Raw genomic sequence first — 18657 nt, forward strand, 5'->3', positions numbered from 1 at the left:
TTATTTATTTTCATTGACTGGTTAATATAAATTCTTTCTTCATACCATCTGGACCTTTTTTCCCCTTTACAATATCACTACTTAATACATGGGTCTTAGGTTCATTCCACCCTTTGTCACGAATAGACTTGGGTGAGCAGCCACAAAAGGCATGAGCACAGACTATCACAAATATTGTGCAGTGGCAGTTGAGGGGGCCCACAGGAAATCCATTCCTATCTGCAGGCATTACCCTTTATCACAAAAGATATGAGTTAAAATGGGAATACATCTTGAAAACAGGAAAATGATAATGGTGCCTATTGTCATATATTCTAGTTGACTTTGGAACAGCACTCTCAGTCCACTTTGGGTTACTATTCATCAGAAGAAGATGAAGGCAAACTCCTAAAGGAGTGTCTAACCTGTAGCAGGTGCTCAATAAATATTCAGGGGAATGAGTGGGAGACGGTCAGAATACTCTTATCATTTTTTATTCTTTTACCCCCAAGTGCTTGTTTAACTAGAAAATAGAAGGTCGTTTAAAGAATAAAGTGTGCATAAGGAAGGTGTCAAGTCTGCTGACTAGGGAGCAAGGCCATGACAGTACTTGCCCTTGGCTGATGCCACTTCTGCCAATGACAGTTCTGTAGCAACTGCATCTTTGTTTGGCACAATACGATGGTATTAAAATACAACACCTACCTAGTTCTCATGAGTGAACCAGGATGAATGGATGTGTATTTGTAAGCATGCCAGGGTCCAGTTGCATTTAACCAATACATTTAAACACATTTCCCTTATTTCTGGTTGCTCTATGTGAATTATATCTTATTTAAAATTATATCTTATTTTAACCACTTTTTTCAAATTTTAAAGGGATTTTAAGGAAATATGTCTACAGTAAAGGAACTGGAGTAATGATTTTTCATTTTGCATTTCCAGCTATTTGTGGGGCTGAAAGTTCTGTAAGATTTTAATACCTACCTGAGCACAGACAGACTGCATCTTGACATCTAACACGGAGGTTAGCCGTCATTCAGCCAAGGAAAGAAGGACTCCCTGTTGTTGGTACAGGAAGTTCTAACTTCCGTGGTAGGGTTCATGACACTTTATTTTAGTGCCTTTTCAAAAATAATAAAGCTGATGTAGCAAAGTGGTAATTAACCTTAGTCATGCCAAACTCTTACTGCTATTATGTTCTAAGTGCTGGTTTCATTTTTTTTAACCATTAGTAAAGGTAGTAAATAAAATGGAATAGTTACAAAGATGCAGCCTAAGTGATTAGAAGGAAAAACATGTATCTGTGGGATATGAAGCTATTTCCCAAACTGAATCAAGTGATTTTTCTGTTTTATCTTTAGAAAAGATGAAGCCATTTAAGGATCTCTCCAGCAGCTAAGGCAATTGTGGTATAAAAAGGAATTTCTGGGCAGAGAATCTGAAAACCATATCACAAATACTCGCCATGTTATTTAGTTAGTGGGTTTATATTGTACAATTTAGATTAATTACAATCAATTAATTTTACCATGGCATGGATAATCTCTCTGTCATACATGTTTACCCTGCAATTACCGAGTGAGGTATGTGTCTCTGGGGACTTTCTTTTAGTATTAACCCAAATTTCAGGTGACATCAGGAGATATGAATTACTTTCGAGAGTTTCTTTTTTAAAATGGTTTTAAAAATTCAACAATGAGTCAGAACTGTGATTATACCTGTAGTTGACTAGGGCTGTAAACACCAAACTATTTGACTATCTGATCTGAGATAGTATTTGGGTTACATGACTGACAGGTACAGAGGAAAGATACTGAATATTTCTGTTCTTAAAGTAATATGCACTTGTATTTTATATGTAATCTTTCACTTCTATACCCATTCCATTTTAAGAAAAAATACTAAACTTCACCTTTTCCATTTAGAATCAAAGGAAAATCTCCATATGAATATTAGTGAATACAAGTGTTTGTGTAGCAAGTATCATAATCTCTGGCCTCATCTCATCTGTAAAATAAATGTTAGAAAATGAGTGGTTTTCTATTTTTATTTTTAGCAGTGGAACCTTGTTTTCAAATGAAACTGTACAGAGACCCTCAGAGAAATAGGACTCTTGGGTTTCAGTGAAGAGCCTGCATTCAGCCACTCTCACCCTCCCCTGGTTGTCCTGGAATTGACAATGACTGGGTTAGTCCTTTCAGGCACTCCATGTAGGACAGTGATTCTCAGAGGATCATCTAGGGTCACTGTGCAAACAATATTGTTATTTGAAAGGAGAACCCTCAGGTACCTAGGCCAGTGCTATTGAGGTAATCTTCAGACTAGTATGTTACTGGTCCATGAGGGAGAAATACAAAATTGAGAGCAAGCATTGAGAAATGTTTATAGCAATTTGACATTGCTGTGCTATCCAAGCACATGATCAGTGATGGGCTTATTTTCCTGGATACGATATGGACCAAAAGTGTTGGTCCATAATAGATTGGAAAAAAAAAAAACTTTATGGAGAATTTGAGAAACACTGTTCATGAATATTTTCTTATTTAGGACTCTAATTTTCCTCCTAAAGATTGAATAAGTTAGATCATTCCTGAGTGTGTTCAATATTATTATAACATTAAAAATACTTACCAATTGATTTGATTTATAAGGAAGCTTTATGAAAGATCTTTGAACTAAAGGAATAATGACATTAGTTTTTAAAAATAATTCTTTTATTTATTCATCCATTCATTAATTTTTTTTCAATAAATATTTATTGTTTGCCTACCCTGTGTCTGGTGAACACAGGAGGCCCAATCCTGCCTTATGGGGTCGTCAGGCACTTGCCATACTTTTTGCACAGGTTTGCAGTGTGGGGAGTACAGGCTTCCCTGGGCTCTGAGGAGGAGCACCAGGCTTGGTTGGGGGCAGGGGGTGGTAGGTGGTCAAGGGAGGTTCTAATCCCAAAATTAGTAATTGTTAAAAAGCAAATAATTCACAAACTTTGGTAAAAATACCTGAGCCACTCCTTACTGTGACACAAATATTTTTTGAGTCCATACGCTGTGCTTACCCTGTGCCACTTGCTGTTCTGTGTGTGGGGATAAAGCAGACACAGTCCCTGCCCACATGGGGCTTATTATCAAGTGCACGGAGACCAGTGAATGGCTAGGAGTTCTCCTGATGTTGATGAGCCCCACAAGAAAGTAAAACAGGGTAGAGTAGTGAGTGTGAGCATGTGGTGGTGAATAGGTCACACAGTAGTCCTCAGCAAGGAGGCGACATCTGAGCTGAGGCTGAGTGACCTGAAGGAGCTGAGCTGCAGTGGGCTGAGGGTGAGGGAGACGATGGAAGAGCTCAGAGAAGTCAGAGTCAAGGCAGGAGGGAACTGCCTTCGACTCTGCTCTGTGTGTATCTGCAGCCGGGCCCTTGCAGCCCCATCACCCACACTCATCCTTGGGGGACGTGGGCATCCACAGAGCCCCCATCCCTAAGGACTGTTTGTGTGCCCCAGGTATTGGATTCAAAGTTCTTTTTCTTCTAACAGCCAGCTCCTGGGTCTCTTTTTGGGAGGACTGCTCAAGCTACTGGAGTCTCTTTGCCCCCAGTCAGCAGTGCCTGTGTCACAGAACCAAACTCAGGTCTGCTTGTCCACTCACAGTAAAGCCAATCTACTGACACCCAGCTGTGGTGAAGAAAAGTGCAGCCTGTATTGCAGGGGCCAGCAAGGAGTCCCGGCAGCTAGTGCTCAAAAAGCCTAAACTCCCCCGATGTGTTTCAGCAAAACATTTTTAAAGGCCAGGTGAGGGAGGGGAGTCCCAGGGTTTATGATCAGCTTATGCACAATTGTCTGGTTGGTTGATGGTGAGATTACAGGGTATTAACATTATCAATCCTTAGGTGCCAATAGGTGCTTACGATCATCAACTAGTTAATTTCTTCCTTTTGATGGTGGTTTTAGCTGCTTACCATCAACTAGTTAATTTCTTCCTTTTGATGGTTGTTTTAGCATCTGTAAAACAAGTCAGGAAATGTGCATCAGATACTACTTCAGAGAGGAGCTACAGCAGAGGATGGGGGAGGGGTCTGCCCCAGGAAGGCCCCATAGGGTCCTGCTCCCTTATACCTGAGGGGCTAGGACCTCCCTCAGGGCCCTTTACCAACCACTCCTTCCCTCAGGTTTGGACACTGGCTCTGAGGCAAACTCTACCTGCAAGTGAGGTTCTTGCCCTCACTTGCCCTCTGAGGAAAACCTCCTCAGAAAGTTGTTTGCTTCTAGGAAATGACTTAAGAGATGAACTGCCCTCCCTGCTGCCCACCAGTTTTGAATTATAGCCTTTGGTATAGTGTTATCATTTTTGTTAATTAAAGATGGGATTAAATTAAATATTTTATAGTATTCCCAAGTTCTTGAAGTTTTTTTTTGGAACAGTTTCCATTTTAACAGCCATCAAATGGAAAGGATTTTGTTTTTTATCCTAAAGGCAATTGCCTATTTCTTCTGATTCTGGTGAATTTGTTTACTGTTTAATTAAGTGAAACATTTCTAGAGAGTTATCTATTTTCACTCTTCCAGCTCAGAGAGTAGAAGCTAATCTTAAATTGATAAAACTATTAGAGGATTATTTCCTGTTCACACACTGGGTCAATAAAATTACAGAGATTAAACAAGGGAATAAGACAGAGTGTTTAGCAGGGTTTGATTGTGGGAGATATCATCTAGCATCAGAAGCCTGTGAGCTTTTTCACACATTTTCATGTACTAATCACTGTGACTTTCATGTCCCTGTTTCTAAAATGGTCTGGAGCTATGGTTTGAGCAGAATTTGAAGCTGACAGGCCAGTGTGTCTATGTGGAATTTTCCCTCTGTCCTTCAGGGAAAAGTAAAGTTAGATTATATTTATTTTGACTGGATTTCCATTTATTTTAGAACTTTTGGGGCATTTTAATATCTATATATGAAAAGCACTTGGATCTCTTGCTTTTGAAAAATTATGTACAGATCATCCGTTCTTCCTCTTTTCCTCTCTACTCCTCCCTTTGTTCCTTCCTTCTTTCTTTCTTTTAAACAGATGCTAAATCATCTCTCTATCTGAATATCTCACAAAACATAGTTTAAAGTTCCTAAGTGGGTTTTTCTTTGCTTGTAGTAGAACCCTATATCTGGGATAGCCTCTTTTATCTTTAGTAGTTTTCAGTCTGAGATTGGACATAGTAAGCATTCAATAAATATTTGCTGAAGGAATGAATCCATGGTGCTAGGTCCTGGGCACAATCCTAAAATATTGATATTGTGCTTTTCTTGGTGTGCATCTGTGATGAGAGCCTTGGTTTTCAGCTCTTAGTTCCAGCTCAACTATTTGTCACAAGTGTGACAACAATATTGGGAAAATGATTTTTAAATCATTAGATAAACTGTGTTTGTTCATTTCACAAAACTAAATTTCACTAGATGCTGTTGCAGTAAAGCACCCATTGGCACATTCCTTTTGCCTCTAAATACCTCTGAAACACTTGGATTTTGACCATCAATTTCATAATACATTGAGGCATGCAATTATAGGACAATAATGCATGATTTTTCATGCCTGAAAAACACTCTGAAGTCAAGCAGTAGCATTGAAGCACAACTGGAAAATTTTACATCCAATCAAGAATTAAACCAATAGTACATTTAATTTTGTATTTGCTATGTAATTGAAAGTATGAGTATCTTCAACTTTCTTTTTGTTTCTATTCTGGAAGCTGAAACAGTTTAGTCAGAAATTGATTAAGGAAAAAGGGTAAACAAATAAATTGTTCTCCATTGGTGAACTCATAATAACCTTTTGAGTAGGAGTGGGAAATAGTATTAAAAGTTATCCTAGGAAGGGTGACCAACCATAATGACTACAAAGCCTAATTCAGAATAGTGAGATGCCTATTGGGTTGTGTTCCCAGGCTGGCAGCCTCACTGTCTGGATTGTTAAAAAACAAAATTCAATTGAGTACATTTTAAAGATCTTATTGGCTTTAGTGAGTCATGGATGGGCAGCATTCAGTCTAACAGATAGAAAGGAGCTCTGAGGAACTGTACAAATGAAAGACTTTTATAGGGAGAAGAGAGCAGGAACGAGGAAGTTATTCCTCATTAGGAGTTAGTCAAAAAATGGATTGGTTATTGCAAGGTTACTTTTCCTAAAGAGGATAGAGGGTTTTATCAGGCAGCTTACCTAACTAGTGCTGATCAGGAGATTCCTGATTGGCTAGTTTAAGTTTCCATTTCTGGGAGAGACGAAACTGTAATTAAGTTAAGTGTGGTGACCCAGGGATTAGCATAAACAACTCCATTTTGATTGTGCCCATTGTCTTAGTTTTAGCAGGATGTTTGAGTGAGTTCAGGGGCTGTGCAAGACTGACCCAATTCTTGCAGAAGAGGTTATGACTAGAGTTGACCCACATGGGGATTCAGCTCGAAAACTTTAGGAATTCTGGAAACCCAAGGACATTTTGTGTGTTGCCCTTGACACTGTAATGCTTATTTGCAAGTGGGTGGGGCTTTCTCTGGGTTTTTTAGGGGCATGACCCATGATGAGAGAGGAACTCCCTGAAGTAGCAGCATACTCTACTGTTAAGGAAACTTGCCGAGAAAGACAAGTAAGATGGCATAAAAGTGTCAGTTGGACTTCAGGTATTTGCTTATGTATATTTTGGAAACCCCAAATCGGGGCACTTTTCCTGACAAGCAGAACAATACTTGTTGGGGTAATGGGTCAGAATATTTGAAATCAAGAGTGACTCAGAAAATATAGGCTAAGGTACTACTATAATTATAAGCTATGCCCTAAATGTATCCAAAGGCCTTTGAATGATAGATAGTAAATGTTATTCATATTAACATTTTTATTACTGTATTACAAATAAATGTTAGTTTGTGCATATTTAAATAAATGTTATAAGTGAATTTTGCCTGCATTAATTGAGAATATTTTGGAGCACATAACCCAACTAAAGTTTTTCCTTCTAGTTTACTTTGAAAGGAATGTGATGTTAATTCTGGGGCATTGATGTTTTACCATGCCTGATCAAGACAAAAAAGTGAAGACCACAGGAAAATCAACCGATAAAAAACAACAAGGAATCATCACCAGGTAACTCCCTTCTGAGTCTTTGCTAATTATTAACTCAGGCAGTGGCCAGCAACCAGATTTAATGGCTTTTTGAGAAATAGAATAGATCCTTGACAACTGCTGCTCTGGGGTACAGTGTTTACTGAAATGTTTGTGCATTTCTAGAGTTCTACAGAAACATTTAGCATGTATATGTTTCAGTCTATAAAAGCAGGCCTCCAAGTGGCAGTGCTCCATGTTACTAGTGGGTAACATGACATGACTAGTTCACCTGGAGTCTTCTGTTGGTTGACATTGTGTTATTCTTTTTTTTTTTTTTTTTTCTTTTTTTTTTAAACATCTTTATTGGAGTATAATTGCTTTACAATGTCATGTTAGTTTCTGCTGTATAACAAAGTGAGTCAGCTATATGTATACACATATCCCCATATCCCCTTGTGTTATTCTTTCTCCTAGGGACTATTCAGATCTTAAAAGACTTCTGTGCCTTTTGAACGTTCAGTCAAGCAAACAACAGGTAGTGTTTTCAAAGAATGTGCGTCCATTAACGACAGAGAAATCACATGTTTCCAAAGGGATCCATTTAACATCATATGAACGATAAGTCTATTTTTCTTTGTTCTTTCGTATGTTTTGTCTTTCTTCTAGCTGTTTCTTTCATACCTGGTTCAGGTTCAGGATGCAAGACTCCATATCCACAGCTTTTTCATTCTTTTGCTCTCATGCCTGGGGCCCACTTTATCCTCTGTTCAGTGCCATGTGTCCTAATCAGCAAAAGCATTTCAGTATAGAAACAGAGCTCTCTTCTTTTGAATGCCCAATGTTTGACTCTGCAGAGCTCTAGGGAAGTTGATTTCTCCAAAACACTGTTCATCACCTTTCCCTTCGTCTCCCCTTCCCCACTTCTCAGGCTGCCCGCTTGCTACAGCACCACTTTTGATGCTTGCTGCAAATTATATCTCACCAAAAACAGGGGAAAGGAAGGAGTGAGTTTTGGCTATTTTTACAATAGCATTTTTATTTTTTTAATAGACAGAGAAAGAATGGTACTGCTGCTTGAATTTATCTCTAAACGTTTCTTTTTGGTTTAGCTTCTGTACGACTTCAGAGAGTCAAGAGATTAGAGGCTATCCATGGAGGTTTAGGGAATAACACAGAAATGCTAATAATAATGAAGACAGCTTATTTAGCACAGTCAATTAGTAAATGGCAGGGATGGGATTTGAACCCCGGGAGCCAGACTCCAAAGTCAACTGTGGTATACTTGTTAAGTAAATTTGTTTATGAGCTCATGTGGTAATACAGCCCTACTGGCTTTTGTTATATCCACTAAACTTACCAGAGAACTACAGCATTTACAAAATTTTTTTTATTGAAGTATAGTTGATTTACAATATTATATTAGTTTCAGTGGTACAACATAATGATTCAATCTTTTTAAGATTATACTCCATTTATAGTTATTGTAAAATATTGGCTATGTTCCCTGTGCTGTACAATATATCCTTGTAGCTTATTTATTTTATACATAGTAGTTTGTACCTCTTAATCCCCTACCCCTATATCACCCCTCCTCACTTCCCTTTCCCCTCTGGTAACCAATAGTTTATTCTCTGTGAGTCTGTTTCTGTTTTATTATACATATTTGTTTGTTTATTTTTTAGATTCCACATATAAGTGATAACATACAGGATTTGTCTTTCTCTGATTTATTTCACTAAGGTTAATAATTTCTAGGTCCAACCATATTGTTGCAAATGACAATATTTCATTCTCTTTTATGGCTGAGTGAATTCCATTGTGTGTGTGCGTGTGTGTGTGTGTGTGTGTGATATATACGTATGATATGTATATCATCTGCATAAATCTGTTGATGGGCACTTAGGTTGCTTCCATATTATGGCTATTGTAAATAATACTGCTATGAACATTAGGGTGCATGTAACTTTTCAAATTAGTGTTTTTGTTTTCCTTGGATATATACCCAGGAGTGGAATTACTGGATCATATGGTAGTTCTATCTTTAGTTTCTTGAGGAACCGCCATACTGTTTTCCATAGTGGCTGCACCAGTTTACATTCCCACCAGCAGCGTTCCCTTTTCTCCACATCCTTGCCAACATTTGTTATTTGTTGTCTTTGTGATGAGAGCCATTCTGATGGGTATGAGGTGATATCTCATTGTGGTTTTGATTTGCATTTCCCTGATGATTAACAAGGTTGAGCATCTTTTCATGTCCCTGTTGGCCATCTGTATCTCTTCTTTGCAAAAATGTCTATTCAGGTCTTCTGCCCATTTTTTAATCAGATTGTTTGTTTTTTTGATATTGAGTTATATTAGCTATTTATATATTTTAGATATTAACCCCTTACTGGTCATCATCATTTGTGAATATTTTCTCCCATTCAGTAGGTTGTCTTTTCATTATGTTGACAGTTTCTTTGCTATGCAAAAGCTTTTAAGTTTAATTATATCCCATTTGTTTAGTTTTGCTTTTGTTTCCTTTGCTTTAGGAGACAGAACCAAAAAAATATTGCTACAGGTTATGTCAAGGAGTGTTTTCTTCTAGGAGTTTTATGGTTTCCAATCTTACAGTTGGGTCTTTGATCCATTTTGAGTTTGTTTTTGTATATAGTGTGAGAAAATGTTCTAATTTCATTCTTTTACATGTACCTGTTCAGTTTTCCCAGCACCACTTATTGAAGAGACTGTCTTTTCCCCATTGTATATTCTTGCCTCCTTTGTCATAGATTAATTGACTGTAAGTTTGTGGGTTCTTTTCTGGGCTCTTGATCTATGTGTCTTTTTTGGTGCCAATACCATACTGTTTTTTTTTTTTTTTTAAACATCTTTATTGAAGTATAATTGCCTTACAATGGTGTGTTAGCTTCTGACCATACTGTTTTGATCACTTGTAGCTTTGTAGTACAGTTTGAAGTCAAGGAGTTTGATCCCTCCAGCTTTGTTCTTTTTTCTCAAGATTGCTTTGGCTATCCAGGGTCTTTTGTGGTTCCATACAAATTTTAGGATTATTTGTTCTAGTTCTGTGAAAAATATCATAGGTGTTTTGATAGGGATTCCACTAACTCTGTAGATTGCTTGGGTAGTATGGGCATTTTAATGATATTAATTCTTACAATCCACAAACACAGGATATCTTTTCATTTCTTTGTGTTGTCTTCAATTTCCTTCATCAGTGTCATATAGTTGTGTTTTTTTTTAACATCTTTATTAGAGTATAATTGCTTTACAATGGTGTGCCAGTCTCTGCTCCATAACAAAGTGAATCAGCCATACACATACGTATGTCCCCACATCTCCCACCTCCTGCATCTCCCCCCCTCCCCCCCTCCCCATCCCACCCCTCCAGGTGGTCACAAAGCACTGAGCTGATCTACCTGTACTATGCGGCTGCTTCCCACCAGCTATCTATTTTACGTTTGGTAGTGTATATATGTCCATGCCACTCTCTCACTTTGTCCCAGCTTACCCTTCCCCCTCCCCATGTCAATGTCATATAGTTTTTAGAGTATAAGTCTTTTATCTCCTCAGTTAAGTTTATTTCTATGTATTTTATTCTTTTGGATGCAATTATAAATGGGATTGTTTTCTTGCTTTCTCTTTCTGATTGTTCATTATTAGTGTATGGAAAAGCAACATTTTTTTGTATATTAATCTTGTATCTTGCAACTTTACTGAATTCATTTATTAGTTCTAATAGTTTTTGGTTGGAGACTATAGGGTTTTATATATATAGTATCATGTTATTTGCAACTACTGACAGTTTTACTTCTTTCTTTCCAATTGGGATGCCTTTTATTTCTTTTTCTTGTTTGATTGCTGTGGCTAGGACTTCTAATACTGTGTTAAATGCATGTGAGGAGAGTGGACATCTTTGTCTTGTTTGTGACTTTAGAGGAAAAGCTTTCAGCTTTTCACCATTGAGTATGATGTTAGGTGTGGCTTTGTCATATATGATCTTTATTATGTTGAGATATGTTCCCTATACCAACTTTGATGAGAGTTTTTATCATAAATGGATGTTGAATTTTGTCAGATGCTTTTTCTGTCTATTGAAGTGATCATGTGATTTTTATCCTTCCTTTTGTTAATGGGGTGTATCACATTAGTTGATTTGCAGATATCCTTGTGACCCTGGAATAAATCCCAGTTGATCATGGTGTATGACCCTTTTATGTATTATTGAATTTGGTTTGCTAATGTTTTGTTGAGAATTTTTGCATTTATTTTCATCAGAAATATTGGCCTGTAAGTTTCTTTTTTTGTAGTGTCTCTGTCTGGTTTTGGTATTAGAATAATGATGGCCTTGTAGAATGAATTTGGGAGTGCTCCCTCCTCTTCAATCTTTGGTAGTAGATTGAAAAGGATAGGCATTAGCTCTTCTTTGAAAGTTTGGTATAATTCCCTCGTGAACCTGTTTGGTCCTGGACTTTTGTTGGCAGAGAATTATTTAAACTACTAATTCAATTTCACTGCTAGTGATCTGTATGTTCAGGTTGTCAATTTCCTCCTCATTCGGTCTTGGAAGATTGTATATTTCTAGAAATATATCTATTTCTTCTAGGTTTTCCAATTTGTTTGCATATAACTGTTTGAAGTATTCTCTTTAGGTTTTTTGTATCTCTTTGATATTGGTTGTTATTTCTCCTCTTTCACTTCTTATTTTGTTTATTTGAATCCTCTCTCTTTTTTTCTTGATGATTCTGGCTAAAGGCTTATCAATTTTATCTTTTCAAAAAAAAAAAACCAGCATTGGATTCATTGATGTTTCCTATTGTTTTTGGTCACTATTTTATTTATTTTCTCTCTGATCTTTATTATTTCCTTCCTTCTGCTGACTTTAGACCTTGTTTCTTCTTCTTTTTCTAATTCCTATAGATGAATGGTTAGGTAGTTTATCTGAGTTTTTCTTGTTTCTTGAGATAGGCCTGTATCACTATAAACTTCCTTCGTCAAACTGCTTTTGCTGCATCCTATATAGATTTTGGAAAATTGTGTTTTTATTTTCATTTGTCTCAAGGTATTTTCTAATTTCGTCTGATTGTTTTTTTTTTTAGTGACCCACTGATTTTTTTAGTAACATGTTGTTTACTCTCCAGTGTTTGTTTTTCTATTTTTCTTCCTGTAATTGATATCTAGTTTCAAACTATTGTGGTTAGAAAAAATGCTTGATATAATTTCTATCCTCTTAAATTCGTTGAGACTTGTTTTGTGGCTTAGCATGTGATCTATCCTGGAGAATGTCCCATGTGTAGTTGAAAATAACATATATTCTACTGTTTTTGGATGAAATGTCATGTATATATCTATTAAGTCCAACTGATCTAATGTGTGATTAAGACCACTATTTCCTTATTGATTTTCTCTCTGGATGATCTGTCCTTTGATGTAAGTGGGGTGTTAAAGTCCCCACTGTACAGTAATACAGTCCCTTACTATTACTGTATTATTGTAACTTCTCCTTTTATGTCTGTTAGTATTTGCTTTATATATTTATGTGCATCTATAATAGGTGCGTATGTGTTAACGAATTTTTATCCATTTCTTGTATTGATCCCTTTATCATAATGCTCTTCTTTGTCCTTTGTTATAGACTTTGTTTTAAAGTCTACTCTGTCTGATATGAGTGTTGCTACACCAGCTTTCTTGTCGTTTCCATTTGCGTGAAATATTTTTTCCATCCCTTCACTTTCAGTCTGTTGGTGTCTGTAGCTCTGAAGTGCATTTCTTCACTAAGCAGCATATAGATGGGTCTTGTTTTTTTATCCTGTCAGCCACCATATGTCTTTTGATTGGGGCACTTAGTCCATTGACTTTTAAAGTGATTATTGATAGGTGTGTACTTATTGCCATTTTGTTCATTGTTTGCTGGTTGTTTTGGTAGTTCTTCTCTGTTCTTCTTTTTGTTTCTTTCCCTACGGTTTGATGATTTTCTTTAGTAGTATATTTGTGTTACTTTTTCTCTTGTTTTTGTGTACCTATTGTAGGTTTTTGATTTGTGGTTACTATGGGGTTTATATATATGTTGACTTATAACTATATCTACTTGTTTTAAACTGATAATTATTTAAGTTCAAACACATTCTAAAAGATCTACATTTTTTACTCCCCTCCCCCATGTTATGTCTTTTTTGATGTCATCTTCATGTTTATCCCTTAACAGTTTGTTGTAGTTATAGTTGATTATACAACTTTTTTTCAAATCTTTCTACTAGCTTATTTAAGTGGTTGATCCACAGCCTATACTATATATTTGCCTTTACTAGTGGAAGTTTTTTCTTTCCTCTAAATTCTTACTTCTTGTTGTAGCCTTTTCTTTGCCACTTAAAGAAGACCCTTTAACACTTCTTGTAGGGTCATTTTAGTCCTGATGAACTCTGTTAATTTTTGCTTGTCTGAAAAGCTCTTTATCTCTCCTTCAATCATGAATAATAACCTTGCTGGGTAGAGTATTCTAGGTTTTAGATTTTTCTCCTTTCAGCTCTTTAAATATATCTGCCACTCCCTCCTGGCCTGCAAAGTTTCTGCAAAAAAATCAGCTGATAGCCTTATGGAGGTTCCCTTGTATGTGACTTGTATTTTTCTCTTGCTGCCTTTTGAATTCTCTCTTTCTCTTGAACTTTTGCCATTTTAATTATAATATGTCTTGGTGTGGGTCTCTTTGGGTTCACCTTGTTTGGGACCCTATGTGCTTCTCATACCTGAATATCTGTTCTTTCTAAAGGTTTGGGAAGTTTTCAGCCATAATTTTATCAAATACATTTTTGACCCCTTTCTCTCGCTCTTCTCCTTCTGGGATCTCTATAATGCGGATGTTAGTATGCTTGATGTTTGTCCTAGAGGTCCCTTATTCAATTGTCACTTTTTAAATTTGCTTTTCTTTTTGCTGTTCGGATTGGGTGATTTCTATTATTCTATCTTCCAGATCACTTATACATTCTTGTGTATTGTCTAGTCTGCAGTTTATTACTTGTATTGTGTTTTTCATTTCAGGTATTGTAGTCTTCAGCTCTGACTGGTTCTGTTTTACATTTTCTAGTTTTTTTGTTAAAATACTCACTGTGTTCATCTATTCTTTTCCCACGTTCAGTTAGCATTCTCATTAAAAATGCTTTGAACTATTTACCTGGTAAAAGCATTATTAAATTATAATGCTTTGAACTCTTTACCTGGTAAAAATTATTTCATTAGTTGTTTTTTTTTCAGGTTTTTTTTTTTTTTTCTTCTTCTTTCATTTGGAACAAATTCCTCTGTCTTCTTATTTTGCTTAACTTTCTCTGTCTCTGTGAAATTACGTGAAACAGTTACCTAATCCGGTCTTGAAGGCATGTCCTTGAGTGGGAGCATACCTATGCAGTCTGTGTGTGCCCAGTGGCTTTGGTGGGAGAGCTGGATCCGATGTGAGCCCGAGGTCATGTCTTCCCCCAGAGTGTGCTGGCAGCTCTCACTGTGGTTGGAGGTGGGGCTGGAGACAGAGGGGATAGAGCCAGAGCCAGGTGTGAGCCAGGGCTTCTCCTGTACTTAGTGGCCATCACTGCTCTATCAGGGGCAGGGTGGGGCCCGAGTTGCTGGAGCAGAAGCCCTGAGGGTTGGGTCTAAGCTAGACCCACCGCCTCTATGAAAGCCAGTAAAGGCCACCCTCACTCTGTTTAGATGCTGTGCTGGGTCCAAGCTGGCTCTGTCCCCTTCCAAGTGTGAACCCTCCGCAACTATGGCAGCCTTCACTCTAGTGGGGGACTGTGCTGGATCTAGAGGGGCCAGAGCAGGCATGCAGCATGGGCTGGGGTGTGTGCTGGGGTGGTCACGGGAAACCAGCCGGAGCCACAGGCAGCTTCAGTCTGCTTCCTCTGCCTTGTTCCCATGAGTAAGCAAGCATGTGAATGCTCTTCATGGGCAGAGTCTTGGTTTCTTACAGCCCTCCTGTAGGTCCCACTGGTTTTCAAATCAGCTAAGAGGACTCATCTTTCCAGTGTCGGCCCCCAGGTCTGGGGTTCCCAGTATGTGGTTCGAACCCCTCACTCCCCAGGGAGGATCTCTGAACCCGTGATATTATCCTCCTCTTCTGTGTCTCCTCCCGGGGCACAGGTTGACCCTATCACTTCTCCTCCAGTTGAGGCACAGAGAAGTTAATGGCTTTCTCGAGATCATACAGCCAACTAATGGTAGGTACAGATCTAACCAAATACTCCATCTTTGCAATGTGTGCCTGTAACCACTGAGATATCTTTTAAATGACTTGGGAAGTTAAATTCAAAAAATAGCTGGATAAGCATTGATTTGAAGAAAACATGGCCTTAAAATATTTTTCTCCTTTCCCTTCTTCTCTGTTTTTAAGCCTATAACCCCACCCTCGCCCCAGGAACTCTTTTCTTCTCACCTGTCTATTTCAGCATCACTTACTCTTTGTCCGTCTCCACACTGCTAAAACAGTCTTCCTGGCCCACTGCTCACTGATAGTCATGAGTGGGTGCCACACATCAAGTTCACTCTTTCTTAGTAAAGGAAGCACAGTGACTCAGCATTCAGATTTGGTTGTATCAATAGTTTCCATTCTTTCTCACTGTACATCCTAAGATGTAACCAGAATGTCAAATATTTCTACTTTTTGCTTTTTCTCAAATTTGTCCTTCTCCCAAGTTTCTTTTCTATAAAACCTTACCTATTTCCAGGACCAAGATCTAATGATAGCACCTCCATAAAAAAGCTTTCCTTCATCTTCCATTCCAGAAGTGATCCCTTTCTTCCCAAAGTACCTTCTTTCAACATTGTAGCATTATTTTTTTCTGTGCTTTGGAAAGACTTGTCTACATTTCTAATTTCCTGAGAGATTATATGTTTCCAACTTTGACTTTTGGTTCCGGTTCACCGTATCCTCTATTCGGTGAGCTCTCGGTCAGTTTTCACCAAATTGAATTGTAACTTAAAAATTAGATGACCCCATGGGTACGTATAACCACCTGGCTAGTGTAAAAGAGACACCAGTGGTGGGTTTGGGCTCTGCTTGTCCAGCTTTGAAGTCCACGCTCGCTGGATCTGTTGTGCCTTCTCTCAACACCACTCCCTTGCTAACACCTGGCAGGCTTAAAGTAAATTTAAGAGTTTTCCCCCCTTTAACCAATTTTAGAATTTGCAATCTGTTGTCTGACAAGTTCACATGGCATATCTTTTTGTAAAATATTTCACACATTTAAAAATGCATGTTTGTAATGCTTGAATTATTCAGAAAGTGCATAGTTCTAAGAAAAAAATGAAAATAACTGCTCATTTATATAAATGTCCTGAGGGTGACAAAATTCATTCTTAATTCTGTTTATAAAACTTTCATGCATTTGTGATTTTGAAATAATAAATGTTATTCTAAACACCCTATTCTCCTTTCTGTAAAATAATGCGGAGACATTTATAGGAGAAGAAAGATATTGGAGAGGATAAATCAAGAATTTGTTTATATCTTGATTGCTCCAGAAAGAGTGTAAGGTGGCTTATGAAGATACGTAAAGTACTGAGATTATCATAAAAGAAAAACAAGGTTTGGGAACAAAGTAGACTCAGAGTCCAGAGGAAATGACCATCAAAATATGCAAGTTGGCCACACATTAGGCTCTAAGATTTTTAGCAGTCAGTTTGAAAAGGGAAGCCTGAGGATTAAGGCCCACTCACCTGAATTTCTGTTCTAACAAGACCTGACCTGTCACTTACAAATGAACCAAGATGGCCAATTAAGCAGTTGCAGAGGGAAGTGTACTTTGTGGGTTTGGGCAGAGAATTACAAGAACTGGATGTCCTTCATCTGAATCTCTAATGAGCCAAGCCCTTCCTCATTGTTGCGTCTGTTTCCGTGTTCTACTTTCGCTCTCATCCTGTTTGCTCTGTGAGCCTCTGCATACCTTGCTTCACCACCTTAGAGACTGCTGTTCTGAGGACAGTTCTGTTGTCACAGAAGTGGGGACAGAGACACACTGAGGCAGAGGAGCCCCTTCATCGTAAGCAGGATAAGAATAATCATAATCCAGTAAAACCAAATACTTCAAGAAAAAGAATTGCCCCAGGGTTGTTGAAGCAAAGTAAAATCATAAAGTTGGTTGGAGGTTTCACCAGAGATTTTCACAAGTCTTGAAATAATTTGCCTTGAGCTGGAATTAAATTTTTTTCCTACATTTAAAACCATAGGGAGCTGAGAAATTGGTTTGCAATTAGGAAAAAAAACATGAAAGAAAGATAGAAAAATAATTCATTACAGGCCCATTAATTGCCTTGAAATAAAAGGGATCTTGATAGATGCTGTGGAAAGAAAAAGTCTAAGACACTGTTGTTGTGCCCTGAGACACCAGGACTAGGAACGGCAGTTATGGTTTCCACGGCCAGTGGACACTTGAATCCTGTAGGAGAGGCACGGGCAGTGGCTGGGTGGATTCTGAGGAGGATGAGGAGTCCACTTTTAGCTCAAGTCACAAGAAAGGACATGGTTCTTGGAAAATGGACTGGCTGTCCTCTGGTGGAATTGCTGGGAAAGGCAGTCTGGGTGAAGCGAGTAAAATAATCAGATATCTGAAGGAAAGAAAATAACACGCACTGAAGCAAAATGATGACTAGACATTTCTGTTGAAAGTAGTGATAAATAAAGATGTAAGAAACTGTGCAATGTCTGAAGGCCTATCTACAAATTTTGTATCTATCACATAAGCAACAGAGAAGGTTGAAATTTCCAGGCAGAAGTGACATGATCAAATTTTTAGGAAGGTCCTTCACTTGAATCTCTAGTCTCTTTCCTTTCCACTCATGCTACTCAAGCTGCTCAGGGACCCGCCACTTTCTAGAGCACATGTAGTTTTTCTCTGCCTTCCAGCCTGTGTAAAAATCTGCCTGGATATTCCGGGCATCCTGGTCTGTGACCCACCCTATCTCTCTTTTACTTTCTACCACAACAAACCCTTGTTCACTCATTTTGCTGTGTGTTCTAGTGCTAGTTGACCCCCGACCCCCCCATTGGACTGTAAACTTTTTGAGAAGGAAGAGGCTGTGGCTATCCTGCTCACTATATACCCAGTGTCTCACACATCTGGCAAGTGATGTGTCTGCAACACATGCGCTGAGCAAATGAACGTGTCTGGAGATGAATCAGTTTAGCAAAGAGACTGGGGATGAAGTGAGCTTCCCATTCCACAGTAGGTAAAGTAGGTATCCCATTCCCACTGGATCTGTGAGAGGTGCTAAGAACACAAAGACAGACAGATGTGATGCTGCCCTCAGGGTGGCCAAATTCAGGGGGAAAGGCTGATGTGTCGTGCAGACGTAGTATGAGATTGTGATAAGTGCTGTAAGAGAGATTGGCACAGTAATGCCACTGGGTAGGGAGTGACTGGCTCCACCAGGGAGGCTGGGGCAGGTGATCTCCAGGAGCTGTGTGTGCTGAGCCCTGAAAAGTGGTAAGCAACTGTGGCCACAGCATGCTCCTGGGCAGGAGTGGATGCATGCTTACACTGCATGCTTTCTGGGATGGGTGACCAGTTTAATGCACCTACAACTTAGGGAGTTGTTTTTATTCACCCCAATTTTTTGTTT

At 38.3% G+C, this 18657-nt stretch overlaps 1 protein-coding gene across 1 annotated transcript in view; it reads left to right on the top strand.

Moving 5' to 3' along the window:
* Positions 1-18657, top strand: part of NEK10 (NIMA related kinase 10) — a 302206-nt gene that overhangs the window by 7161 nt on the left and 276388 nt on the right. The window contains exons 3-4 of the mRNA XM_057555449.1: positions 6972-7095; positions 7531-7591. Of these exons, the coding sequence (XP_057411432.1) occupies positions 7022-7095; positions 7531-7591 (135 nt within the window). The 5' untranslated portion in view covers positions 6972-7021. The remainder of the gene's footprint in view (positions 1-6971; positions 7096-7530; positions 7592-18657) is intronic.

This window comes from Balaenoptera acutorostrata, chromosome 10, assembly GCF_949987535.1.
Source record: "Balaenoptera acutorostrata chromosome 10, mBalAcu1.1, whole genome shotgun sequence".
NCBI lineage: Eukaryota > Metazoa > Chordata > Mammalia > Artiodactyla > Balaenopteridae > Balaenoptera > Balaenoptera acutorostrata.